Consider the following 26,230-nt stretch of genomic DNA (forward strand, 5'->3'; position numbering starts at 1 on the left):
CCATCAACTGACACATGGTTATCATATAAGATCCAGGTCATTGTCTATCCGTCTATATCTTCAAAGATTCAAAGTAAAAAAATATAAGATTTTTTTCTCGTTCGTTATAACAAATGAGACAAACATAAAAAAAATTTTATAAGATAAGCAATCCTAAACTTCATTCTCTTCGATTATGATACAGAAGATTATCAGTTTTTTTTTTCTCTTTCATTGTATAAAAATATATTATGCCTTTTGCATAATATATTTCTTTCTATCTTTCAAACCCTTTCGTATGCCTTTTGCACTTAATTATGATATGTACAAGTGTAAGAAAATCTTTCAAAAAATGGAAACAGTGAGAATAAACCAAAAAAACCATCATATACCTCTCATCTTTATTCTCTGTATTGGCATCATTCACACACTATTATATTTTTTAATGTCTCTTCAAATGTTCATGCATGCCAAAAGAAATAATCTTATAATAAAATTATAAATCTATTTTTTTCATTACATAGAATTAATAAAATATATTATTTATAAATCATCTTTATTGAGATATTTTATTAGTTAATGCACTATTGCATAGTTGGTATATCTTATGTCTGCGTGTCCTTGTGATTAAGATAATGAATAGAAATGAAATGTTGTATGCATATTCTCTTTTTTTTTTTTTTTTGTGAAAACAACTCACATCTAACTTTCTTTTCCTTTATCAGCACAATGGCCTCTGCTGCCATGCCATTGATACTACGTATTAGCTTCTGGCTTCTTAGGTTCTTATGCATCAGTCGAAGAGATCAGTCACTCCAAGAAACATATGGGGACAAAGATGACACTCCTCTTCTCACGCAGTGACAATTCTTTGTCGACTTCAGCACACCCTTCTCTCCACCGGTAAGGAACGTTAATTTTCGTGGTGCTGAACTCTTCCCTCCGAAATGATCCTAGTCGTTGATCTTCCGATCAACAGCGGAGATGACGGCCTCGATTCTCGACGCTGATCACGACTCGTTTCCGTCGACCGAATCCTCGGGAGAGCAATACTTTTTTCCACCTCTGGTATCGTGCCCGACAATCTACCCACTCGGTCATTACATTAACGAAGACGAAACGTGTGTGGGACCCAACGTCCGGCACCGACAGCGAGAAAACGGGTGAGTAAAAATAAATTAACGGCGATCCTTACGATGTGACACGTAGGAAAAGAATAGTGTCGATGGTTACGTTAGCCGTCAGCTCACTGGCGGTGACCACATGGTCATCTTCTGCTTCCTTGCGTCTCTATATAGGGCGCCCAGACACGTCCACGCCCGACGCTGCCACCAACTAGCATAGTGAGAGAAGGGCAATTGAGTGAGCGAGATCGAGCGATGGGTGAGGTAGACACGAAGGGGGTGGTGCTGCTGGACTTCTGGGTGAGCCCGTTCGGGCAGCGGTGCCGGATCGCGCTGGCGGAGAAGGGGGTGGAGTATGAGTACAGGGAGGAGAACCTCCTGGGGGACAAGAGCCCGCTCCTGCTCGAGTCCAACCCCGTGTACAAGAAGGTCCCCGTCCTCATCCACGACGGCAAGCCCGTGTGCGAGTCCCTCGTAATCGTCCAGTACATCGACGAGTCGTGGCCCCACCGCGCACCGCTGCTGCCCGCCGACCCCTACGGCCGCGCCCATGCCCGCTTCTGGGCGGACTTCATCGACAAGAAGGTGCGTCCTCCTTATGCCGATGCCTCCCATGTGTTCGACTCTTGTTCTTCCCTACGGATTACAATGTTTTTTTTTTTTGAAAGAAATATATTTATATAGATAAAGAGATTATAAAATATGATAGTTATATATTTTTTAATTAATAATAAATATAAAATATTTATCTATTTTATTTTAAGAGAATCATAATAATATGTTATCATAATTTTTATTATTTAAAATTATTATTATACATTATTAAAAATATTAAAATAATCATGATAAGTTTACGATGATTTATTTTTCTCAATAATATATATTTTAATATGCACCTATTTGTTCTCAGCACTCCTTAATGTTTTACTTCGTGTATCAGATCTATGAATGCGGGACAAGGCTGTGGAAGCTCAAGGGTGAGGGACATTCGGCGGCCAAGGAGGAGTTTACCGGGATCCTGAAGCTGCTGGAGGGCGAGCTGGGAGACAAGAAGTACTTCGCCGGCGACGCCTTCGGCTTCGTCGACATCGCGCTCGTCCCCTTCGTGTGCTGGTTCTACAGCTACGAGACCTACGCTGGCTTCAGCATAGAGGAGTTAGCGCCCAAGCTGGTGGCGTGGGGCAAGCGGTGCATGGAGCGGGAGAGCGTGGCCAAGACACTGTCCGACCCCCACAAGGTCTTCGAGTTCGTGGGCGTCCTCAAGAAGAGATTCGGAGTCGAGTAGTCTACAATAGTACTAGTGATTGTGTGTTGCATCGTGTTTGCGTGCTTTGTTGCAGCTCCTTTGTGTGTCTGATGGCAATGTATCTCTGTTGTCTTCTTGAATAAGATCACTTTCTTGATGGTGTTATGTGGCATATGCAACAAAGCATCATCTCATTGGAAAATAGGCAATATTCTCTCTCTCTCTCTCTCTCTCTCTTCCTTAAGTGCCGTTTGTGTGTACAAGTCAAAATAATTTTTAATGGTTTCTTAATGTCCAAGCAAGAATTTAAAATTTAAAGGGGAATGGAGTTGATTCACCAGTTCTTAATGGCTTCTTAATATCATGAAATTTTATGTTATTTATCTGAAACGTATATATATATATATATATATATATATATATATATATATATATATATATATATATATATATATATATCTTCAATGAAAAATCATGCCCAGAAAAAAGCGGACTCGGACCTGAGAAACAGATCCGATAATCCACCGGTTCAGCGCCGCTCCACGTCCCTTCGAAATGGTTCTAATCGTTAGATATTTCGATCAACGGTGCAGATGACGGCCTCGATACCTGACGCAAGCCATGACTCGTTATCCTCCAGAAACCAACACTTTTAGCTAGTATTTTGATCATTACCTAGTTTTCTACCGACCCAGTCGTTGAACGAAGACCAAAAACTTGCGGGACCCACCATCTGGCTCCAACAGCGAGAAACGTGTGTGAGGTGATCATAATAAATTCGCCGCGATACTTCCATAGCGACACGCGCGAAATAAATCGCGTCGATGGTTACGTAAGCGGTTACCTCGCGGGCGATGACCACATCGTAATCTTCTGTGCTTCGCTATTTAATGCCGCAGTAACATCCACCCTCGACGTTGCCACCAATTAGCCGGGGGAGAGAAGGGCTTTCGAGTGAGCGAGATCGAGCAATGGCGGATGTGGAGCCGAAGGGAGTGGTGCTGCTGGACGTCTTGACGAACACGTTCGGGCAGCGGTGCCGGATCGCGCTGGCGGAGAAGGGAGTGGAGTACGAGTTCCGGGAGGAGAACCTGAGGGACAAGAGCCCGCTCCTGCTAAAGTCCAACCCCGTGAACAAGAGGATCCCCGTCCTCATCCACGACGGCAAGCCCGTGTGCGAGTCCCCCATAATCGTCCAGTACATCGACGAGGCATGGCCGCACCGCGCACCGCTGCTGCCCGCCGACCCCTACGCCCGCGCCCAGGCCCGCTTCTGGGCCGACTTCGTCGACAAGAAGGTGCGTCCTCCTTACGCCGATGCCTCCCATGTGTTCGACTATTATTCTCCTCTTCAGATTGCCATATTTTTTTGCTAAGCATTCGAGCCTGGACCTTGCGACATACTGTGCATTGAGGAGGAAGGTAGGCGGGCGGGTAACAGACCAAGAGGTAGTTTTGTTTTTTTTTGTGTGGAAGAGAGTTGCCATCCGTTGCACAGAACGTCGCGCAGAACAAACAGTTGAGAATGCGTTGGTAACAAACCAAGAGGTAGTTTTGTTTTTTTTGTTAGGAAAAGAGTTGCCATCCGTTGCACAGAACAAACAGTTGAGAATGCCTTCTTCTAATTCTTCTTTAATGGTCAGAATCCACTTCCAGATTTATTTATTTTCTGGATATTTTTGTCCTCCACGTTTAATTTTTGCGCGTTTGATGGAATCTGCATAATCTATTTTTTTTGATCGAGAAATAAATTATGGATCATCTTTTCGTCTTGTGAGAATAATTGTGCAGTACCTGTTTGTTCTCAGCACCCTTTAACGTTATTCTTCACGTATCAGTTCAATGAATACGGGTCAAGGCTGTGTAAGCTCAAAGGCGAGGAACAGGCGGCGGCCAAGGAGGAGTTCATCGGGATCCTGAAGCTGCTGGAGGGCGAGCTGGGAGACAAGAAGTACTTCGGCGGCGACGCCTTCGGCTTCGTCGACATCGCGCTCGTCCCCTTCGTGTCCTGGTTCTACACCTACGAGACCTGTGCCGGCTTCAGCATAGAGGAGGCAGCGCCCAAGCTGGTGGCGTGGGGCAAGCGGTGCATGGAGCGGGAGAGCGTGGCCAAGACACTGTCCGACCCCCACAAGGTCTACGAGTTCGTGGACCGCCTCAAGAAGAGAATCGGAGTCGAGTAGTCTACAATAGTAGTAGTAGTGACTGTGTGTTGCATGGTGTTTGCCTGCATTTCTGCAGCTGCTTCGTGTGTCTGATGGCATTGCAGTTGCCCTCTCTGAATAATACATCGGATCTTTCTTGGTGGTGTTATATGGGACATGCAGCTTCATCTCATTAAAAAATAGGCAGATCTCACTCTTTCTCTCTCTCTCTCTCTCTCTACTGCCTTGTGCTTCTTTAGAAAGATTAAAGATCACTTGGGTTCTACCATTAGCTTACATGCTCTTCACATCCAAGTGGGGCTCGAGTAACGTGGAAGTGTAATTGCATTATCCTTACTTTATCTACAAAAGGCAATTTATTTCAGTGCATGATGTCACATCATAAAAATGCATGATGCCCAAGTGTGTGTATGACATTGTCTTTGGAAAGTCGGGCCAACCTTTGTCGACTTCATTCAAAGAAGACGAAAGCCCAGTCAGAACGTACCGTCCAACTTCTTATCGTGCTCCAAGCAAGGACTGAAACGATAACAGTTGAACAGATCGTCGTCGTTGATCACCCAATCGACGGCGCAGAAGCCGGCCTCGAGGAATTGCTATGACGCATGCGATCGTCGCACTCTCGAGAGAGTTATATTTTGTGCCACTCTCTTGTTTCGTTCCCAGAAAGCAACCCCTCGTCTCCTTAGAAGAACGAGTCGCGCCTACTAGGGGCGACCAACACGAGACCAATGGGTAACTTACTGCTGGTAGCGGTCACCTTAGGGCGCTGACCACATCGACATCGAGAGAGAGAGAGATACGGAGAGACAAAAGGAGAGCGATGAAGGTGACTCCTCAGACAAAAAGAGAGCGACGAAGACAAAAAGAGAGCCATGGTTTGTTAATGATCCGGTTGACTCGTACCTTCTGTGTGGGCGTCAATCGACCAACACAGATCAGCGACGCACATCACTTTGTTAATGATGCGGCACTGTCTTGTACGACGCCAGACGATGCGGGAACAGACGGTCATACCATCCGAGTCTGATGTATTATGTCAATATAATGCACCATATCAATCTTGATACACAATATTGGCATTGATGCGGCTGATGATTGTTGTTGCGGGGGTGACACTGGAATATGCCCTATCATTCTCTCTCCCCCCACCCCCCCCCCCCAAAAGGCATGCCCCGAGTTCCTCGTGGAGGGGCTTGAGGCATGGATTGGTGCCTTTTGCTGGCTGGGTTGACTGTCAGGGATTGATGGTTCGATCGTCAGTTGACCGAGAGTTTCTATTCAAGAGTTGGACTAGTGGAGCAACAAAACTTAGGGATTGGGCTAGCCGAGCAATACTACTCGGGTGCAGGACTGACTGAGATGTGACTAAAATATTGGACTGGCTGCGAGGCGTGACTCAAGCATTGGACTGGCTGAGACGTGACTCAGACATTGGACCAGTCACAAGGCGTGACTCGGGCATTGGATTATCCGGGATGTAACTTTACATTGGATTGGCCGAGACATGACTCAAACTTTGGACCGGCCGCGAGTAGTGGCTTAGGCATTAGACTAACCAAGATGTGACTCAAACATTGGACTTGCCACGAGGTGTAGCTCGAGTATTAGATTGGCCAAGATATGACACAAATATTATTAGGCCATGGTGCACAACTCGGACACTGTTTGGTCAAGGTGCATGACTTGAGTATTGTTTGGCCGAGGTGCACAACAAAGACACTATTTGACCGAGGTGCACAACTCGGACATTGTTTGACCGAGGTGCACCACTCGAGTGCTGCTTGGTCGAGGTGCACTATTCGGGCATTGTTTGGTTGAGGCGCATGACTCGGGCACTGTTTGGCCGAGGAGCATGACTCGAGCACAGTTTGGCCGAGGTGCATAACTCGAGCACTGTTTGGTCGAGGTGCAGGACTCTGGCACTATTTAGCTGAGGTGCACAACTCGGATATTATTTGGCTGAGGTGCACAAATTGAGCACTGTTTGACCGAGGTGCATGATTCGGGCACTGTTTGGTCGAGGTGCACCACTCGGGCACTGTTTGGCTGAGGTGCATGACTCGGGCATTGTTTGGCCGAGGCGCATGACTCGAGCACTATTTGGCTGAGGTGCATGACTCGAGAGAGGGGATTTTGATTAGGTCTCCTAATATGACATGTCACGCACAAACATATTTAATGTATATTTACATCGCATGCAAATATATATACATATCTAGTAGGTGTATAAGCAATCATACTTCACATGAGCAATCACACCAGATGATTATGGACCACAGCCTAATGTGATTAGGCCCGAGCCAGTGGGCCTAATCACTCACATCAAGATCTATGTGTACAGCAGTGCATCTCCATGCCCTGTGATCGTCCATCTCGTTCTTGTCAGTTCTGTTGGCATCTCGGTATATCACTATGCATCACGATAATTCGTCTTGACCTCATGGGTCCCGCTATGGCTTCTATGTACCTGCTATGTCTTTTGGCCCAAAAACCCTACTGCCCTTCTACTTTTCTATGCTACAACTGCCACCACCCAATCGACGACAACCTTGCAAGGGGGGGAAGCGGGGGCGCCACTTATGCATCCAGGCTGATTCTCCCTGTAAGGCAACTACAATGTTATCAGACCAATACAGTTTCTACGCGAGTCTCACTCTAATCGGATTCTCTTGGAGAACTTTTCTCTCTCAATCCGAATATCATGTCTATATCTTTTGTGGTTGATAGAGCAACACACTTCTATAACTTAGAATGCCAAGAGACTACTCCTATAAATGTCATCAAGAATCCCGAAGTGGACTTCCTGGAATCAGTATCACCTGTCATGTCTGTATCTGTGTACCCTTGTAACACAAGTTTATCATTACCAAAACATAAACATAACCTGGAAGTACCTCTTAGATATCTTGATATCTATTTCACTGCTGCCCAATATTCCTTTCCAGGATTAGAGAGAAATCAGCTGACAACTCCAACTGCATGAGCTATATCTGGCCTAGTACAAACCATAGCATACATCAAACTGCCTATTGCAGATGAGTAAGGCACTCTAGACATTTCTTCTTTTTCTTTTTTATTTATAGGACATTGTTTCGAATTAAGCTTGAAATAACCTGTAAGTGAAGAACAAACTGCTTTGGCTTTACTCATGTTGAATCTTTCAAGAAACTTTTCAATGTAAGTCTTCTAAAATAGCCAAATCTTTCTTTTCTTCCTATCACGAAGAATCTTCATGCCAAGTATTTGTTTCATCGATCCCAAGTCTTTCATGACAAAGGACTTACTTAGCTCTCTTTTAAGCTTTTCAATTTTATCAGTATCATGGGCAACAATCAGCATATCATCCACATATAGCAGTAAAATAATAAAATCATCATCTGAAAAATTTTTCATAAACACACAATGATCAAATGTGGTTCGATCATACCCTTGATTTATCATAAAGGAATCAAACTTCTTGTACTACTGTTTAGGTGTCTGTTTGAGTCCATATAAGCTTTTCTAAAGCTTACACACCATATTTTCTTTTCCCTTGATTTTGAAACCTTCTGGTTGCTCCATGTAAATTTCTTCTTCCAAATCACCATGAAGAAATGCTGTTTTTACATTAAGTTGCTCAACTTCTAAATTCAAGTGGGTAGCCAAACCAAGAACAACTCGGATATAGGACATTTTCACAACTAGAGAAAATATTTTTTCAAAATCAATACCTTTCTTCTGACTGAATCCTTTCACAACTAGTCGTACCTTGTATCTTTGTTGTGAGCTATTGTTTTCGGTCTTAAATTTGTAAACCCACTTATTCTTGAGAGCTTTCTTCTCTTTAGGTAACTTTACCAAGTCATAGGTGTGGTTCTCAAGCAAGGATCTCATATCTTCTTGCATTGCTTTAACTCACTCACTCTTATTCTAATGTAGAATGGCTTCTTGATAAGTTTCTGGCTCTCCCTCGTTAGTAAGCATAACATACTCATGTGGAGGATATCTGGTAGATGGATGTCTCTCTCTAGTGGATCTTCTCAATGGAATCTCAACGGTGATGGAGGTGCTTGTTCAGTTGGTTCAACATCATCAACTGTAGGAGTATCATCACTTACATTCTCACCATAATCTTCTTGTTCATCTCCCCCATGATCATCATGAACTACAGGTGAAGGAACTGGACCCAAACTCCAAGGAATATAAACAGAGGTTTCTGGCTTCTCAACATTATCACCATCATCAAATAATTGGTCTTCCAGAAACACAACATCTCTGCTTCTAATAATCTTCTTGTTCACTAGATCCCATAATCTGTACCCAAACTCTTCATGACCATATCACAAGAAGATACATGTTTTTGCCTTATTATCAAGCTTAGACCTCTCATCTTTGGGAATATGAACAAATGCTTTACACCCAAAGACTCTCAAATGATTATAAGATATATATTTTCCTTTCCATACTCTCTCTAGAACATCACCTTTCAGAGAAACTGATAGAGAAAGATTTATAAAATCAACTGTAGTTCTCATAGCCTCCCCCAAAATGATTTTGGTAACTTGGAATGGGAAAGCATACACCTTATCATTTCTTCAATGGTTCTGTTCATCCTTTCTGCCACACCGTTCTGTTGAGGAGTTTTAGGAACTGTTTTCTCAAGCTTGATTCCATGGAACCTGTAATAATTCTCAAAAGGACCCCTGTACTTACCACCATTATCTGATTGAATACACTTTAGTTTTCTGCCAGTTTCTCTTTCAACACTAACATGAAACTCCTTGAAAACATCGAGTACCTGGTCTTTAGATTTCAAAGCAAAAGCTCACACTTTTCTAGAATGATAATCAATAAAAGTAACAAAATAAAGAGCACCTCCAAGAGTTCTAGTTTACATAGTACAAACATCATATGAACTAAATCAATAACATCTGATATTCTAGATGATGGATATGTCTGAAATGCAACTCTATGTGTTTTTTCAACTAAGCAATGTTCACAAGATTTAAGAGATGTACCTTGCAACTCTGGTAAGAACTACTTTCTAGCAAGAGTTTGAAGTCCTTTCTCGCTGATATGTCCAAGCCTCTTATGCCAAAGATTTAAACTTTCACCTTTTCGAATTGCATTAATCTCTCCTTTGTGTAGCTTGGCTTCCATGACATAAAAAGAGTTAAGTTTCTTTCCTCTTGCCACAATCATAGAACCTTTAGCGAGTTTCCATTTGCTTTCACCAAAATAGTATGTAAAGCCCTCATCATCTAGTCTACTTGTAGATATCAAGTTAAGATGAATATTTGGAACATGTCTTACATCTTTGAGTATCAATTTGCTCCCAATATTTATCTCCAAACAAATATCTCCAATACCTATAATCTTAGATGTACCACTGTTTCCCATTCTGACATTACCAAAATCACCAACAGTATAAGATCTAAAAAAATCACCATGAGAAGTAACATGAAATGAAGCACCAGAGTCAATTACCCAATTACTGTCCTGAGCTACAAGACTGACACAACTTTCATCACAAACAATAGTGATATTATATTCAGCAGCAATTATATTAGTCTCTTTCTCATTTTTCTTCATTTCATTTTGTTCTCACTTTCAAAACCTACACTCTTTCTTTATGTGACCTGGCCTGTTACAGTGAAAATATTTGATATTTCTTCTAGACTTGGATCTTCCTCTATAACCATGTGGATTTTTGCTATGACTTCTTCCACGTCTTTCTTGTTTTTCAGTAACAAATGCACCAGAAGAAGATTCACCCTGTTCTTTCCTTCTAGCATCTTCATTTAGCAAACTGTCTTTAATCATATCTATAGTTAAAGTCCCCTCTAGCGTGGAGTTGAAAATAGTCACCACATACGTTTCCCAACTTTCTAGTAAAGAGCTGAGAAGTAATAATCCTCGCATCTCATCATCTATATTCATTTTCATAACAACCAGCTTATTTGCAAGACTTTGAAATAGGCTTATATGACCAACAATTTTACCACCATCTTTATACTTTAAATTTACAAGCCTTCTGAGAAGATAAATTCTATTTACTATTATCTTTTTCGTAAAGAGATTTTCTAACCTTTGCCAAACAACATCAGCTCTAGTTTCATCTGAAATATGCTCATGCAAGTTTATATCCATCCATCTTCTAATATAGGCAATAGCTTTTTTATGTTAAACTTCTCATTCTTCATCGTCCATAGTAAAATATTTATCTTTAACCTTGATAGGCTTATACAAATCTTTGCAATAGAGCAAATCTTCCATCAGATGCCTCCAAGTGGAATAATTTGATGAGTTCAATTTAATCATATCATCTGACTGCTCCATTTCGATCACACAAGAAAAACTAGCACCAAATAACCTGATGCTCTGATACCACTTGTTGGGAAAAAAAACCTGTTAAAGCGGAATATTCTTTTCCCTCTTTGTGTATCAAAATGGGTTCCTCATCAAAATACCAACTTGATATCCAAATAAAAATATCAACCAGCACGGCATAAACAATAGAGCAAATAATCAATCACACAGTGAGACCAAATCTTTTAATGTGAAAAACCTAATATGGGGAAAACCACTGGACCGTAGTCCACCTCAAACTCCACTATCAATAGTAATGAAAACAGATTTACAATAAGTCTTCTCTAGAATAATTAGAGGATCACAATAACATCAAGATCATAAATCTTGGTTCAAGAATAGCATATCTTCATCACATAGGGTGGATCTCTTCGTAAAAGAATTTTAGGTCTCACAAAATAAATATAACATGAAAGTACCTTAGAGAGGGTAAACTGTAGATCAACACCGTTAGGATTGTAAAGTTTGCTATAAAGATTCTCCACATAAAATTTGGACCAAACCTAACAACGTTTGGCCACTGCTCGTCAAGCAGAAAACTCAAAAATCTTACTTTCTCTCTCAGTTTCTCTCTCCTTTTTTCTCTACACACCGCACACGTTCACTGCGTACACACACACACGCTGCACGCCGCATGCCGCACTCTCTAATTTTACTATTCTCACCTTTTGCCCTTTCTTTCAATTAGTGATTTGGGCTTAATAGGCCCAATTGTCCAAGCCCACATATATGTTAGAAAATAGGCAGAATTCTCTCTCTCTCTCTCTTATTATATATACACTAACTTATGTTTATTAAAAGATTATTCAAGAAAATAGACAGAACTCTCTTTGCTCGATGTAGGTTCTTTTTAAGAATTTTATCATTATAAGATAGATTGATATCATAGTTCTATAGAGTGTGGGATCAATCTATAGTTGTATTGTATATCAAGGGATGTCAACCATCATAAACTTAGTCATCACCATTTTGGAGCAATGTTTATCGTCGAATATGACATGCAGGCTCATGGTCCTGAGAGGGGAGATAGAGTCATTCATGAATTTAGTCGGCGAAGAAGTCATTGGAGTGAGATCATTAGCCGAGAGCCCAAGTTTTTGGAAAGCGTTAGAGGATATCGACGAAACTACATATGTCGATCGTGACCCTCTTTACTCAAGTATTAATCATTCTTATAGAGACCACTAGGGAGCCATCATAATTTGGATCGAGGTACTCTATCTTCTCAACTTTGAGATTATTTCTGAGTCATCTTTTGACCTCAAGCATTTCTCGATGGTGGCTCAGGTATAGGCTATGCAACCGAAGGTCCTATCCCCTCCCGAGATAGGTCCCCCCAACGATGACATCGATCTTCCTCTTCACCAAGCCCAAAGGCTGGGGGCAAAGGTTCCCGAGGTCTCCGGATGAATATGTTGAGGTGCCTCTTATCAATAAGCTCATCGATTTGTTCATTCAAATCATGATAGTCTTCCATGTTGTGACTATAGTGATGGTGGAAGTAGCAATATTTGGATCAGTCCTCCTTTTCCAATAGTGTCTTTATCGGTTAAGAGTCCTTGAATAACTCTTTTTCCTTTATCTATAAGGAGACCTCACTTCTCATCATGTTAAGGAGAGTCAAACTTGGGTCTCGAGCGAGGCAGCTTGGGTCGATTTTATTTTCTTTGCTGAGGTGACCTTAGGGTGGGAGCTAACAGTAGTCTCTCCTATCGCAACCTCTTGTGCATTTCTTCATGCTTACTTCAAACTATTTCCTTGGCAACTTTGTATTAGTTAGCCCTCTAGAGGATCTCTCCACCAATGACCAAAAAAGGCAAGAAGGCTTAAGCCTCCTTATGAATGCTTGAATCACAAGTGACGGATGTGCATCTTGCATGCCTCAAATTTCGTTGGTGAATTGAGCGGTGAAGTCAGAGAGTATCTCTTCCTCCCCTTACTTAAGCTCGAGTAACATAGTCGTTGATGGCCTAAGGTATACATTCCCGAGGAAGTAGAGTTAGAACTCCTTTGTGAGCTAAGTGAACGAGTTTACCAAGTGTGGCTTTAGATGAGTGTACCACTCCTGCATTGGGCCTTTCAGCGTCACTGGGAACATGCAGCACATCATAGCATCCAAGGTGTCGTAGAGAGATACATCTAAGTATAGAAGGTGACAATGTATTCAACTAGGTCGATTTTTCCATCAAAGGCTTCTAGTGATGGTGTACGAGTACTCCAATATCTAACTTATAGGCCTAAAAATCTAGATCTAGCACACCTGGTCATTAAGAGTGACAACTAACCTTACAAGGGCTATTGAGTGCCGATAGAAGATAATTCTCTCCCAATATCATGAGAAGAATATTTCATATATTTTTACTTATACAAATCCCTATTAAAGGTCATTCGGATTAAGAGAGAAAAAGTTCTCCAAGAGAATCTGATTAAAGCGAGACTCGAATAGAAACTATATAGACCTTACAACACTATGCCTGGTATATGATATCTAAGATATTAGATGGATGAGAGTCTATAGATATATGATAACTGAAAACAGATATGTCGAATGATTTGGATTCTCTTGTGTCATTTAGGGATTGTGGTATTGTGGCATAGTATATCTATAGTCAATCAATCGAGTGAATTACTATGGAAATAATAATTCGCTGACTCATGGTTAACTCGATATTGGGTTTAGAGGGTCATACACATATGGTAGGTGTTGCAACGAGTAGATGTTTAGATATAAGATATTCAATTGAGCCCCTATCTTATTAGATATTCAATAAACCCTTAATTATTGGATTCTATGGAGGAGATTCAATAAGAGCCAATGAGATATTATTGGATAGAGATCCACTAATCTAATATGCTTGGGTAGTTGGATGAAGATCTAGTACCCAATAGAACAGGATCGATTAGGGTTAAGTTAATAAAAGGCCTCTATAAATAGGAGGGAACCAAAGGGTCATAGGCTAAGCTTTTTTTTGTTGTTATCTCCAACTCTACTCTCTTCTTCTCCTCCTCAACTATCGGCCTCTATTTGAGCACATCCAAGGGGACAAGAGTCCACTACTGCTCGAGTCCAACCCGGTGTACAAGAAGATCCTAGTCCTCATCCATGGCGCTAAGCCGATGTGCTAGTAGTCTCTATCGTCTAGGTCATCAACGAGGCACGACTCAATACTATATTTTTAAAAATTATATTAATATTTTTATATTTATTAAAATAATATATTTAATTTAGTTTCTCGTAACGTATTCAATTCTTATTATGAAAATATCACACATGCTATCCCATACAAAAAATAGTATATATTAAAATAAGATTAAAAAATAATTTTATGATTTATTTTTATCATTCAAAAAATAAAAATATAGGAGTTTTATTAAGAAACGAAGTGTTTAATTATTTTTTTATATTTTTGAATATTTTATTGAAGAGTTAAGCAATAGGTAGAAAGTGAAATAGAAAAGTTATAGAAGAAAAAATTAATATCGATAAAAATAGTTTATAAAATTATCTTTTTAACCTTATTTACATGCGATATTTTCATTAATAAAATTAAGAAAAAAATGAAGTTAAGTATTTTATTTTTATAAATTTAAGAACTTTAATATAACTCTTAAAACTATAACAATCGAGATACTAAACATAGAAAACTACTTGAGTAATATATAATTAGATCACTTCCCCACATATGTATTTTTTTAGAAAATTTTATCCAATTAAATAATCTATGTTTTTTGATCGAGAAATAAATTCTCGATTATCTGCTCGTCTTATCAGAATAATTGTGCAGCACCTGTTTGTTCTCAGCACTCTTTAATGTTTCCTTGATGCATCAGTTCTATGAATGCGGGACAAGGCTGTGGAAGTTCAAGAGTGAGGGACAGGCTGCGGCCAAGGAGGTGTTCATCTGGAACCTGAGACTGCTGGAGGGCGAGCTGGGAGACAAGAAGTACTTCGCCGACGACGCCTTCGGCTTTGTCGAAATCGCGCTAGTTCTACAGCTACATGACTTGCGCCGGCTTCAGTATAGAGGAGGCAGCGCCGAAGCTGGTGGCGTGGGGCAAGCGGTGCATGGAGCGGGAGAGCGTGACCAAGGCACTATGCGACCCCCACAAAGTCTACGAGTTGGTGAGCATCCTCAAGAAGAGATATGGAGTCGAGTAGTCTACAATCGTAGTAATGACTGAGTTGATGATAAATGTTATTCCAAAATTTTTATATTTTTGATATTTTTTTAGTATTTAATTATCATAAAATTATTTTAAAATAGTATTAATCATTTCAGAAATTATGCCCTAGTAGTGATTTCATAAAATTTTAAGTTGGTTTTGTAAGTGTTAATGAAGTTACACTCAATTACAATATCAATTCAAGAAATCTTAAAATTTGATAATTAATTATTATAAATATATTTTAAAAATAAAAAATAGTATAAATCATTTTAAGATTATGTTCTCATAGTTCTGTGAAAGATTGGGTTGGTTTAGTTTAAGTTGATTAGGTTATGCTCGAGATTGATCTAAGTTATAATCAAAATTATTTTTTTTTAAAGTAATCTAGATAATTAATTATCATAAAATTAATGTATGGATAAAAAATGATACTAATTGTCTTATATACATGGGGAGGTAGTTTCATAGAAATCTAAGTTGGAGCTTGAACAAGTTATATTCAAAATTAAACTAAATTATACTTAAATCACAAAATATATTCAAAAAATTATAATTTAAATAATTAATTACCATAAAATCCTCGAAAAAATTTAAAAAGCTAATCACCTTATCATAGAGGTTATATAAAAGTTGGGACTAGTTTAATAGATATTGATAAAGTTACACTTGATTATGATATCAGTTTAAGAAATTATAAATTTTGTTAATTAATCATAATTAATTTTTTCAAATACAAATGATATTAATAATCTAAGAATAATATTTTAGTTATTTATGAATGTTTTGGTTCGTTTAATAGAAGTATATTTGGTTATATATGAAATTGAACTAAGTTACACTCATGCTCGTTGAATTAGCTCTTATGTAAATATATCTTTTCTCCTTTTTTTTTAATCTTCGTCTCTTTCCTCCTCATCTTTCTTCTTCTTGACATCTTTCTCCTCCAAGGAAAATGAGTCTCTTTCCTCCTCATCTTTCTTCTTCTTGACATCTCTCTCCTCCAAGGAAAGAGATGACGATAATAGCATCGACAAGAAGTTGGATAAAATAAAGGATCGTAGGAAAGAAAAAAAAAAAGATAAAATTAATAATACTTATTTATAAATAATAAAATAAATATTTGTATTATTTTTTCAAGAGTTGTCAATCATAAGAGTTGTGAATAGTAAATAGGAGCTTTGAATAATAAACTCCAAAACCAAAAGTAAAACTTTATTTGCTAAAATACTCATGAATTAAACAATAATCATTTAAAACAGTGACCATTGGACAGTCTTATGTGCTATCCATCTAACTCGAACTGACTTGCTTCAACAAGTTCACCCAATTAATGGTTGGAGTAGACAACTCCAATCCCAATTATTTTGACTAGTTAAAATATTTTTTAATGATTTCTTAATGTCCAAGCAATAATTTAAATTTTAAAGGGTAATGGAGTTGATTCACCAGTTCTTAATGACTTCTTAATATCATGAAAATTTGTGTTATTTATCTGAAAAGTGTATTATATATATACATATACATTATCTTCAATAAAAAATCATGTACAGAACAAAGAGGACTCGGACCTGAGAAACAGATCCGATAATCCACCGGTTCAGCGCCGCTCCACGTCCCTTCGAAATGATTCTAATCGTTGATATTTCGATCAACGGTGCAGATGACGGCCTCGATACCTGACGCAAGCCATGACTCGTTATTCACCAGATCCGTTAATACTTTTATCTAGTATTTGCTCGTTACCTAGTTTTCTACCCACCCAGGGGTTGGACGAAGACCAAAAAGTTATGGGACCCACTCTCTGGCTCCAACAGCGAGAAACGTGGGTACCGTCATCATAAGACATTCGTCCCGAGAGTTCCAAAGTGACACGAAGGAAAACAATCGAGTCGATGGTTACGAAAGCGGTTACCTCACGGGCGGTGACCACATTGTAATCTTATGCTTCCTTGCTTCTCTATTTAACGCCCCCCATCAACACCCACCCTCGACATTAACGCCAATCAGCCGACGGAGAGAAGGGCTTTCGAGTGAGCGAGATCGAGCAATGGGGGATGTGGAGACGAAGGGGGTGGTGCTGCTGGACTTCTGGGTGAGCCCGTTCGGGCAGCGGTGCCGGATCGCGCTGGCGGAGAAGGGGGTGGAGTACGAGTACCGGGAGGAGAACCTGGGGGACAAGAGCCCGTTGCTGCTCAAGTCCAACCCCGTGCATAAGAAGATCCCTGTCCTCATCCACGACGGCAAGCCCGTGTGCGAGTCCCTCATCATCGTCGAATACATCGACGAGGCGTGGCCCGACTGCGCGCCGCTGCTGCCCGCCGACCCCTACGCCCGCGCCCAGGCCCGCTTCTGGGCCGACTTCATCGACAAGAAGGTGCGTCCTCCTTACGCCGATGCCTCCCGTGTCTCTTGTTGGACCTTGCGATATACCGTGGCGCCTTTTCCCTCTTCTCCAATAATGGTGGGCGCCACCAGATAGCCTCCATCGAGGAGTCAGGTGGGCGATCGGGTAAGAAACGAAGGGGTAGTTTTGTTTTGTTTTGTTGTTTTGTGTGGAAGAGAGTTGCCATCCGTTGCACAGAACAAACGGTTGAGAATGCCTTCTACTAATTCTTCTTGAATGGTCAGAATCCACTTCCCGATATATTTATTTTCTGGATTTTTTTGTCCTCCGAAAACACGTTTAATTTTTGCGCGTTTGATAAATCCGCATAATATAATTGTTTTGATCGAGAAATAAATTCTGGATTATCTGCTCGTCTTGTCAGAAAAATTGTGCAGCACTTGTTTGTTCTCAGCACTCTCTAATGTTTTACTTCGTGTATCAGATCTATGAATGCGGGACAAGGCTGTGGAAGCTCAAGGGCGAGGGACAGGCGGCGGCCAAGGAGGAGCTCATCGGGATCCTGAAGCTGCTGGAGGGCGAGCTGGGAGACAAGAAGTACTTCGGCGGCGACGCGTTCGGCTTCGTCGACATCGCGCTCGTCCCCTTCGTGTCCTGGTTCTACACCTACGAGACCTGTGCCGGCTTCAGCATAGAGGAGGCAGCGCCCAAGCTGGTGGCGTGGGGCAAGCGGTGCATGGAGCGGGAGAGCGTGGCGAAGACACTGTCCGACCCCCACAAGGTCTACGAGTTCGTGGGCGGTCTCAAGAAAAGATTCGGAGTCGAGTAGTCTACAATAGTAATAGTAGTGACTGTGTGTTGCATGGTGTTTGCCTGCATTGTTGCAGCTGCTTTGAGTGTCTGATGCCATTGTAGTTGCCCTCCCTGTTTATCTTCTTGAATAATAGACCTTTCTCGGTGGTGTTATGTGGCACCTGCAGCTTCATCTCATTAGAAAATAGGTAGAACTCACTCTCTCTCTCTCTCTCTCTCTCTCTACTAGCTTGTGCTTCCCAACCAAGAGGGGCTCGAGTTACGTTTTAGTGTAATTGCATTATCCTTAATTTATCTACAAAAAGCAATTTATTTCAGTGCATGATGTCACATCATATAAATGCATGATGACCAAGTGTGTGGATGACAGTGTCTTTGAAGAGTCGAGCCAACCTTTATCGACTTCATTCGAAGAAGAAGAAAGCCCAGTCAAAATGTACCGTCCAACTTCTTCTCGTGCTCCAAGCCAGGACTGAAATGATAGTAGCTGAGCTGACTCACCTGTTTCAATTATTTTGTCTCGTAAATGTTTTGTCTTTTATTTGGAAGAAAAAACATGTAGCCTCGTATATAAGAACAGATCCTCGTCGTTGATCACTCGATCGACGGCGCAGAAGCCGGCCTCGAGGAATTGCTATGACGCATGCGATCACAGCACTTTCAATAGAGTTATAGTTTGTGCCACTCTCTTGTTTGGTACCCGGAAAGCAACCCCTCATCTCGTTAGAGGAACGAGTCGCACCCACTAGGACCCACCAATCACGAGAAAGCTGGGTGACGTAGCTTCAGTCGCCACGACCCTGTAAAAAACACGCGCGAAAAAAATCGTGCTGGTAGCGGTCACCTGACGGTGCTGACCACATTGCCATCTTCTATTTAGAGAGTGAGAGAGCGGAGATAGAGAGACGGACGGAGAGACAAAAAAAGAGCGATGAAGCCGGTGGTGCTGCTGGACTTCTGGGCGAGCCCGTTCGGGCAGCGGTGCCGGATCGCGCTGGCGGAGAAGGGAGTGGAGTACGAGTACAGGGAGGAGGACATCATGAGGAACAAGAGCTCGCTGCTGCTCGAGTCCAACCCCGTGTACAAGAAGATCCCCGTCCTCATCCACGACGGCAAGCCCGTGTGCGAGTCCCTCATCATCGTCCAGTACATCGACGAGGTGTGGCCCGACCGCTCGCCGCTGCTTCCCGCCGACCCCTACGCCCGCGCCCAGGCCCGCTTCTGGGCCGACTTCGTCGACAAGAAGGTGCGTCCTCCTTACGCCGATGCCTTTCATGAGTTCGACTGTTCTCCTCTTCGGATTACCACTGTGTTTGATAGAATCGATTTCCCGATATATTTATTTTCTGGATAATTTTGTCCAAGAAAAGCACGTTAAATTTTTGTGCGTTTGATAGAATCCGCGGAATCTATTTCTTTTTATCGATAAACAAATTCTAGATTCTTTTGCTCACTGTTTGATCTGCTCGTCGTGTAAGAATAATTGTGCAGAACCTGTTTGTTCTCAGCACCCTTTAACGTTATTCTTCATGTATCAGTTCAATGAATGCGGGACAAGGCTGTGGCAGCTCAAGGGCGAGGCCCAGGCGGCGGCCAAGGAGGAGTTCATCGAGATCCTGAAGTTGTTGGAGGGCGAGCTGGGGGACAAGAAGTACTTCGGCGGTGACGCCTTCGGCTTCGTCGACGACACGCTCGTCCCCTTCGTGTCTTGGTTCTACACCTACGAGACATGCGCCGGCTTCAGCATCGAGGAGGCGGCGCCCAAGGTGGTGGCGTGGGGCAAACGGTGCATGGAGCGGGAGAGCGTGGCCAACGCACTGTCCGATCCCCACAAGATCTACGAGACCGTGGGCGTCGTCAAGAAGAGATATGGAATCGAGTAGTCTACACTAGCAGTAGTGACTGCGTGCTCGGCGTCTGATGACATTGTAGTTGCTCTCTCTCTCTCTTACCTTCTCGAATAATCTACCTATCTCGGTGGTTTTACGTGGGACATACTGTTCGGAAAAAACATGTTAAAAGCATATATTTTTTTTTTTCCACTTTGTGTATCAAAATAACCGGTATAACATAAATAATAAAGTAAATAATCAATGACAGAATGAGATCAAATCTTTGAACATAAAAAACTCAATACGGAAAAAAACTACGAAATCGTAGTTCATCTCAAACTTTCACTATCAATAGTAATGATAACAGGTTTACAATAGGTCTTCTCTAGAATAACTAGATGATTACAATAACATCAAGATCATAGATCTTGGTTCAAGAATAGTATATCTTCATCAGATAGGATGGATTTAGAATTCTATGTCTCACAAAATAGATATAATAGGAAAGTATCTTAAAGAGGGTAAACTGTAGATCAACACCGTTAAGATTGTAGAGTTTACTGCAAGGATTCTCCATATAAAATTTGGACTAAAACTGACAACGTTTAGCCACCGATCGTCAAGCAGAAAACTCAAAAATCTTACTTTCTCTCTTTGTTTTTCGCTCCTCTTTTCTCTACACGCCGTCGCACACGTTCACTGTGTACACACACACGCGCTGCACGCCGCACTCTTTAATTTTGCTACCCTCACCTTTTGCCCTTTCTTTCAATTAGTGATTTGGGCTCAATAGGCCCAATTGTCCAAGCCCACATATGGGCTGGACTCAACAATTCTCTCCCACCAGCTCATATGGTGGGCTGTACCAAGCCTGCTCTTCGCCTACATGCTTCAAGCTTCTTCTTAGAAAAAGACTTTGTCAACATATCTGATCCATTCTCATTAGTATGCACTTTTTCCAACTATAATTCTTTCAACTCAAGCAAATCACGAATCCAGTAATATCTCACATTAATATGCTTAGATCTAGAATTGTATGTTGAATTCTTGAAGAGGTGAATGGCGCTCTCACTGTCACAGTAAATAGTATATCCTTCCTATTTCAAGCTCAATTCTTATAGAAACTTTTTCATCCATAAAGCTTCTTTGCAAGCTTCAGTAATTGCTATGTATTCTGCTTCTGTGGTTGATAAAGCAACACACTTCTATAACTTAGAATGCTAAGAGACTACTCCTATAAATGTCATCAAGAATCCCAAAGTGGACTTCCTGAAATCAGTATCATCTGTCATGTCTGTATCTGTGTACCCTTGTAACACAAGTTCATCATTACCAAAACATAAACATAACCTGGAAGTACCTCTTAGATATCTTAATATCTATTTCACTGCTGCCCAATATTCCTTTCCAGGATTAGAGAGAAATCAGCTGACAACTCCAACTGAATGAGCTATATCTGGCCTAGTACAAACCATAGCATATATCAAACTGCCTATTGCAGAAGAGTAAGGCACTCTAGACATTTCTTCTTTTTCTTTTTTATTTGTAGGATATTGTTTCGAATTAAGCTTGAAATGACCTGTAAGTGAAGAACAAACTGCTTTGGCTTTACTCATGTTGAATCTTTCAAGAACCTTTTCAATGTAAGTCTTCTAAAATAGCCAAATCTTTCTTTTCTTCCTATCACAAAGAATCTTAATGCCAAATATTTATTCCATCGATCCCAAGTCTTTCATGACAAAGGACTTACTTAGCTCTCTTTTAAGCTTTTCAATTTTATCAGTATCATGGGCAACAATCAGCATATCATCCACATATAGTAGTAAAATAATAAAATCATCATCTGAAAAGTTTTTCATAAACACACAATGATCAAATGTGGTTCGATCATACCTTTGGCTTATCATAAAGGAATCAAACTTCTTGTACTACTGTTTAGGTGTCTGTTTGAGTCCATATAAGCTTTTCTAAAGCTTACACACCATATTTTCTTTTCCCTTGATTTTGAAACCTTCTGGTTGCTCCATGTAAATTTCTTCTTCCAAATCACCATGAAGAAATGCTGTTTTTACATTAAGTTGCTCAACTTCTAAATTTAAGTGGGTAGCCAAACCAAGAACAACTCGGATAGAGGACATTTTCACAACTAGAGAAAATATTTTTTCAAAGTCAATACCTTTCTTCTGACTGAATCCTTTCACAACTAGTCGTACCTTGTATCTTTGTTGTGAGCTATTGTTTTCGGTCTTAAATTTGTAAACCCACTTATTCTTGAGAGTTTTCTTCTCTTTAGGTAACTTTACCAAGTCATAGGTGTGGTTCTCAAGCAAGGATCTCATATCTTCTTGCATTGCTTTAACTCACTCACTCTTATTCTCATGTAGAATGGCTTCTTGATAAGTTTCTGGCTCTCCCTCGTCAGTAAGCATAACATACTCATGTGGAGGATATCTGGTAGATGGATGTCTCTCTCTAGTGGATCTTCTCAATGGAATCTCAACTGGTGATAGAGGTGCTTGTTCAATTGGTTCAACATCATCAACTGTAGGAGTATCATCACTTACATTCTCACCATAATCTTCTTGTTCATCTCCCCCATGATCATCATGAACTACAGGTGAAGGAACTGGACCCAAACTCCAAGGAATATAAACAGAGGTTTCTGGCTTCTCAACATTATCACCATCATCAAATAATTGGTCTTCCAGAAACACAACATCTCTGCTTCTAATAATCTTTTTGTTCACTAGATTCCATAATCTTTACCCAAACTCTTCATGACCATATCCCAAGAAGATACATGTTTTTGCCTTATTATCAAGCTTAGACCTCTCATCTTTGGGAATATGAACAAATGCTTTACACCCAAAGACTCTCAAATAATTATAAGATATATATTTTCCTTTCCATACTCTCACTAGAACATCACCTTTCAGAGAAACTGATAGAGAAAGATTTATCAAATCAACTGTAGTTCTCATAGCCTCCCCCAAAATGATTTTGGTAACTTGGAATGGGAAAGCATACACCTTATCATTTCTTCAATGGTTCTGTTCATCCTTTCTGCCACACCATTCTGTTGAGGAGTTTTAGGAACTGTTTTCTCAAGCTTGATTCCATGGAACCTGTAATAATTCTCAAAAGGACCCCTGTACTTGCCACCATTATCTGATTGAATACACTTTAGTTTTCTGCCAGTTTCTCTTTCAACACTAACATAAAACTCCTTGAAAACATCGAGTACCTGGTCTTTAGATTTCAAAGCAAAAGCTCACACTTTTCTAGAATGATAATCAATAAAAATAACAAAATAAAGAGCACCTCCAAGAGTTCTAGTTTACATAGTACAAACATCATATGAACTAAATCAATAATATCTGATCTTCTAGATGATGGATATGTCTGAAATGCAACTCTATGTGTTTTTTCAACTAAGCAATGTTCACAAGATTTAAGAGATGTACTTTGCAACTCTGGTAAGAACTGCTTTCTAGCAAGAGTTTGAAGTCCTTTCTCGCTGATATGTCCAAGCCTCTTATGCCAAAGATTTAAACTTTCACCTTTTCGAATTGCATTAATCTCTCCTTTGTGTAGCTTGGCTTCCATGACATAAAAAGAGTTAAGTTTCTTTCCTCTTGCCACAATCATAGAACCTTTAGTGAGTTTCCATTTGCTTTCACCAAAATAGTGTGTAAAGCCCTCATCATCTAGTCTACTTGTAGATATCAAGTTAAGATGAATATTTGGAACATGTCTTACATCTTTGAGTATCAATTTGCTCTCAATATTTGTCTCCAAACAAATATCTCCAATACCTATAATCTTAGATGTACCACTGTTTCCCATTCTGACATTACCAAAATCACCAACAGTATAAGATCTAAAGAAATCACCATGAGAAGTAACATGAAATGAAGCACCAGAGTCAATTACCCAATTACTGTCCTGAGCTACAAGACTGACACAACCTTCATCACAAACAATAGTGATATTATATTCAGCAGCAATTGTATTAGTCTCTTTCTCATTTTTCTTTATTTCATTTTGTTCTCACTTCCAAAACCTACACTCTTTCTTTATGTGACCTGGCCTGTTACAGTGAAAATATTTGATATTTCTTCTAGACTTGGATCTTCCTCTATAACCATGTGGATTTTTGCTATGACTTCTTCCACGTCTTTCTTGTTTTTCAGTAACAAATGCACCAGAAGAAGATTCACCCTGTTCTTTCCTTCTAGCATCTTCATTTAGCAAACTGTCTTTAATCATATCTATAGTTAAAGTCCCCTCTAGCGTGGAGTTGAAAATAGTCACCACATACGTTTCCCAACTTTCTGGTAAAGAGCTGAGAAGTAATAATCCTCGCATCTCATCATCTATATTCATTTTCATAGCAACCAGCTTTTTGCAAGACTCTGAAATAGGCTTATATGACCAACAATGTTACCACCATCTTTATATTTTAAATTTACAAGCCTTCTGAGAAGAGAAATTCTATTTACTATTGTCTTTTTCGCAAAGAGATTTTCTAACCTTTGCCAAACAACATCAGCTCTAGTTTCATCTGAAATATGCTCATGCAAGTTTATATCCATCCATCTTCTAATATAGGCAATAGCTTTTTTATGTTAAACTTCTCATTCTTCATCGTCCATAGTAGAAGGTTTATCTTTAACCTTGATAGGCTTATACAAATCTTTGCAATAGAGCAAATCTTCCATCAGATGCCTCCAAGTGGAATAATTTGATGAGTTCAATTTAATCATATCATCTGACTGCTCCATTTCGATCACACAAGAAAAACTAGCACCAAACAACCTGATGCTCTGATACCACTTGTTGGGAAAAAAAACCTGTTAAAGCGGAATATTCTTTTCCCTCTTTGTGTATCAAAATAGGTTCCTCATCAAAATACCAACGTAATATCCAAATAAAAATATCAACCAGCACGACATAAACAATAGAGCAAATAATCAATCACACAGTGAGACCAAATCTTTTAATGTGAAAAACCTAATATGGGGAAAATCACTGGACCGTAGTCCACCTCAAACTCCACTATCAATAGTAATGATAACAGGTTTACAACAAGTCTTCTCTAGAATAATTAGAGGATCACAATAACATCAAGATCATAGATCTTGGTTCAAGAATAGCATATCTTCATCACATAGGGTGGATCTCTTCGTAAAAGAATTTTAGGTCTCACAAAATAGATATAGCAGGAAAGTACCTTAGAGAGGGTAAACTGTAGATCAACACCGTTAGGATTGTAAAGTTTGCTACAAAAATTCTCCACATAAAATTTGGACCAAACCTAACAACGTTTGGCCACCGATCGTCAAGCAGAAAACTCAAAAATCTTACTTTCTCTCTCAGTTTCTCTTTCCTTTTTTCTCTACACACCGCACACGTTCACTGCGTACACACACACGCTGCACGCCGTATGCCGCACTCTCTAATTTTACTACTCTCACCTTTTGCCCTTTCTTTCAATTAGTGATTTGGGCTTAATAGGCCCAATTGTCCAAGCCCACATATGTGTTAGAAAATAGGCAGAATTCTCTCTCTCTCTCTCTCTCTTATTATATATACACTAACTTATGTTTATTAAAAGATTATTCAAGAAAATAGATAGAACTCTCTTTGCTTGATGTAGGTTCTTTTTAAGAATTTTATCATTATAAGATAGATTGATATCATAGTTTTATAGAGTGTGGGATCAATCTATTGTTGTATTGTATATCGAGGGATGTCAACCATCATAAACTTAGTCATCACCATTTTGGAGCAATGTTTATCGTCGAATATGACATGCAGGCTCATGGTTCTGAGAGGGGAGATAGAGTCATTCATGAATTTAGTCGGCGAAGAAGTCATTGGAGTGAGATCATTAACCGAGAGCCCAAGTTTTTGGAAAGCGTTAGAGGATATCGACGAAACTACATATGTCGATCGTGACCCTCTTTACTTAAGTATTAATCATTCTTATAGAGACCATTAGGGAGCCATCATAATTTGGATCGAGGTACTCTATCTTCTCAACTTTGAGATTATTTCTGAGTCATCTTTTGACCTCAAGCATTTCTCGATGGTGGCTCAGGTATAGGCTATGCAACCGAAGGTCCTATCCCCTCCCGAGATAGGTCCCCCCAACGATGACATCGATCTTCCTCTCCACCAAGCCCAAAGGCTGGGGGCAAAGGTTC

At 40.2% G+C, this 26,230-nt stretch overlaps 4 protein-coding genes across 4 annotated transcripts; all 4 read left to right on the forward strand.

Annotated features, from left to right (window-relative positions):
* The first annotated feature begins 1,285 nt into the window (after positions 1 to 1,285).
* On the forward strand, positions 1,286 to 2,514 carry LOC103999063 (glutathione S-transferase U19). The gene is made up of 2 exons (XM_009420712.3): positions 1,286 to 1,688; positions 2,044 to 2,514. Exons 1-2 carry the CDS (start codon positions 1,359 to 1,361, stop codon positions 2,386 to 2,388), a joined length of 675 nt encoding a protein of 224 aa, XP_009418987.2. The 5' UTR covers positions 1,286 to 1,358; the 3' UTR covers positions 2,389 to 2,514.
* A 773-nt stretch (positions 2,515 to 3,287) lies between these two features.
* LOC135593816 (probable glutathione S-transferase parA) lies at positions 3,288 to 4,598 on the forward strand. The gene is made up of 2 exons (XM_065084111.1): positions 3,288 to 3,647; positions 4,188 to 4,598. The coding sequence occupies exons 1-2, from the start codon at positions 3,321 to 3,323 to the stop codon at positions 4,530 to 4,532; spliced, it is 672 nt and encodes a 223-aa protein (XP_064940183.1). The 5' UTR covers positions 3,288 to 3,320; the 3' UTR covers positions 4,533 to 4,598.
* A 12,423-nt stretch (positions 4,599 to 17,021) lies between these two features.
* LOC103999064 (probable glutathione S-transferase parA) lies at positions 17,022 to 18,349 on the forward strand. The gene is made up of 2 exons (XM_009420713.3): positions 17,022 to 17,406; positions 17,861 to 18,349. The coding sequence occupies exons 1-2, from the start codon at positions 17,080 to 17,082 to the stop codon at positions 18,203 to 18,205; spliced, it is 672 nt and encodes a 223-aa protein (XP_009418988.2). The 5' UTR covers positions 17,022 to 17,079; the 3' UTR covers positions 18,206 to 18,349.
* A 727-nt stretch (positions 18,350 to 19,076) lies between these two features.
* Positions 19,077 to 20,182, forward strand: LOC135593818 (probable glutathione S-transferase). The gene is made up of 2 exons (XM_065084112.1): positions 19,077 to 19,435; positions 19,728 to 20,182. Exons 1-2 carry the CDS (start codon positions 19,121 to 19,123, stop codon positions 20,070 to 20,072), a joined length of 660 nt encoding a protein of 219 aa, XP_064940184.1. The 5' UTR covers positions 19,077 to 19,120; the 3' UTR covers positions 20,073 to 20,182.
* Positions 20,183 to 26,230: the final 6,048 nt, after the last annotated feature.

Source organism: Musa acuminata, chromosome BXJ1-9, assembly GCF_036884655.1.
Source record: "Musa acuminata AAA Group cultivar baxijiao chromosome BXJ1-9, Cavendish_Baxijiao_AAA, whole genome shotgun sequence".
Lineage (NCBI taxonomy): Eukaryota > Viridiplantae > Streptophyta > Magnoliopsida > Zingiberales > Musaceae > Musa > Musa acuminata.

Coding starts and splice junctions, on each gene's coding strand:
- LOC103999063 (XM_009420712.3), top strand. CDS start 1,359: ATGGGTGAGGTAGACACGAAGGGGGTGGTGCTGCTGGACTTCTGGGTG. Junction 1,689..2,043: donor CGGACTTCATCGACAAGAAG/GTGCGTCCTCCT, acceptor TTCGTGTATCAG/ATCTATGAATGCGGGACAAG.
- LOC135593816 (XM_065084111.1), top strand. CDS start 3,321: ATGGCGGATGTGGAGCCGAAGGGAGTGGTGCTGCTGGACGTCTTGACG. Junction 3,648..4,187: donor CCGACTTCGTCGACAAGAAG/GTGCGTCCTCCT, acceptor TTCACGTATCAG/TTCAATGAATACGGGTCAAG.
- LOC103999064 (XM_009420713.3), top strand. CDS start 17,080: ATGGGGGATGTGGAGACGAAGGGGGTGGTGCTGCTGGACTTCTGGGTG. Junction 17,407..17,860: donor CCGACTTCATCGACAAGAAG/GTGCGTCCTCCT, acceptor TTCGTGTATCAG/ATCTATGAATGCGGGACAAG.
- LOC135593818 (XM_065084112.1), top strand. CDS start 19,121: ATGAAGCCGGTGGTGCTGCTGGACTTCTGGGCGAGCCCGTTCGGGCAG. Junction 19,436..19,727: donor CCGACTTCGTCGACAAGAAG/GTGCGTCCTCCT, acceptor TTCATGTATCAG/TTCAATGAATGCGGGACAAG.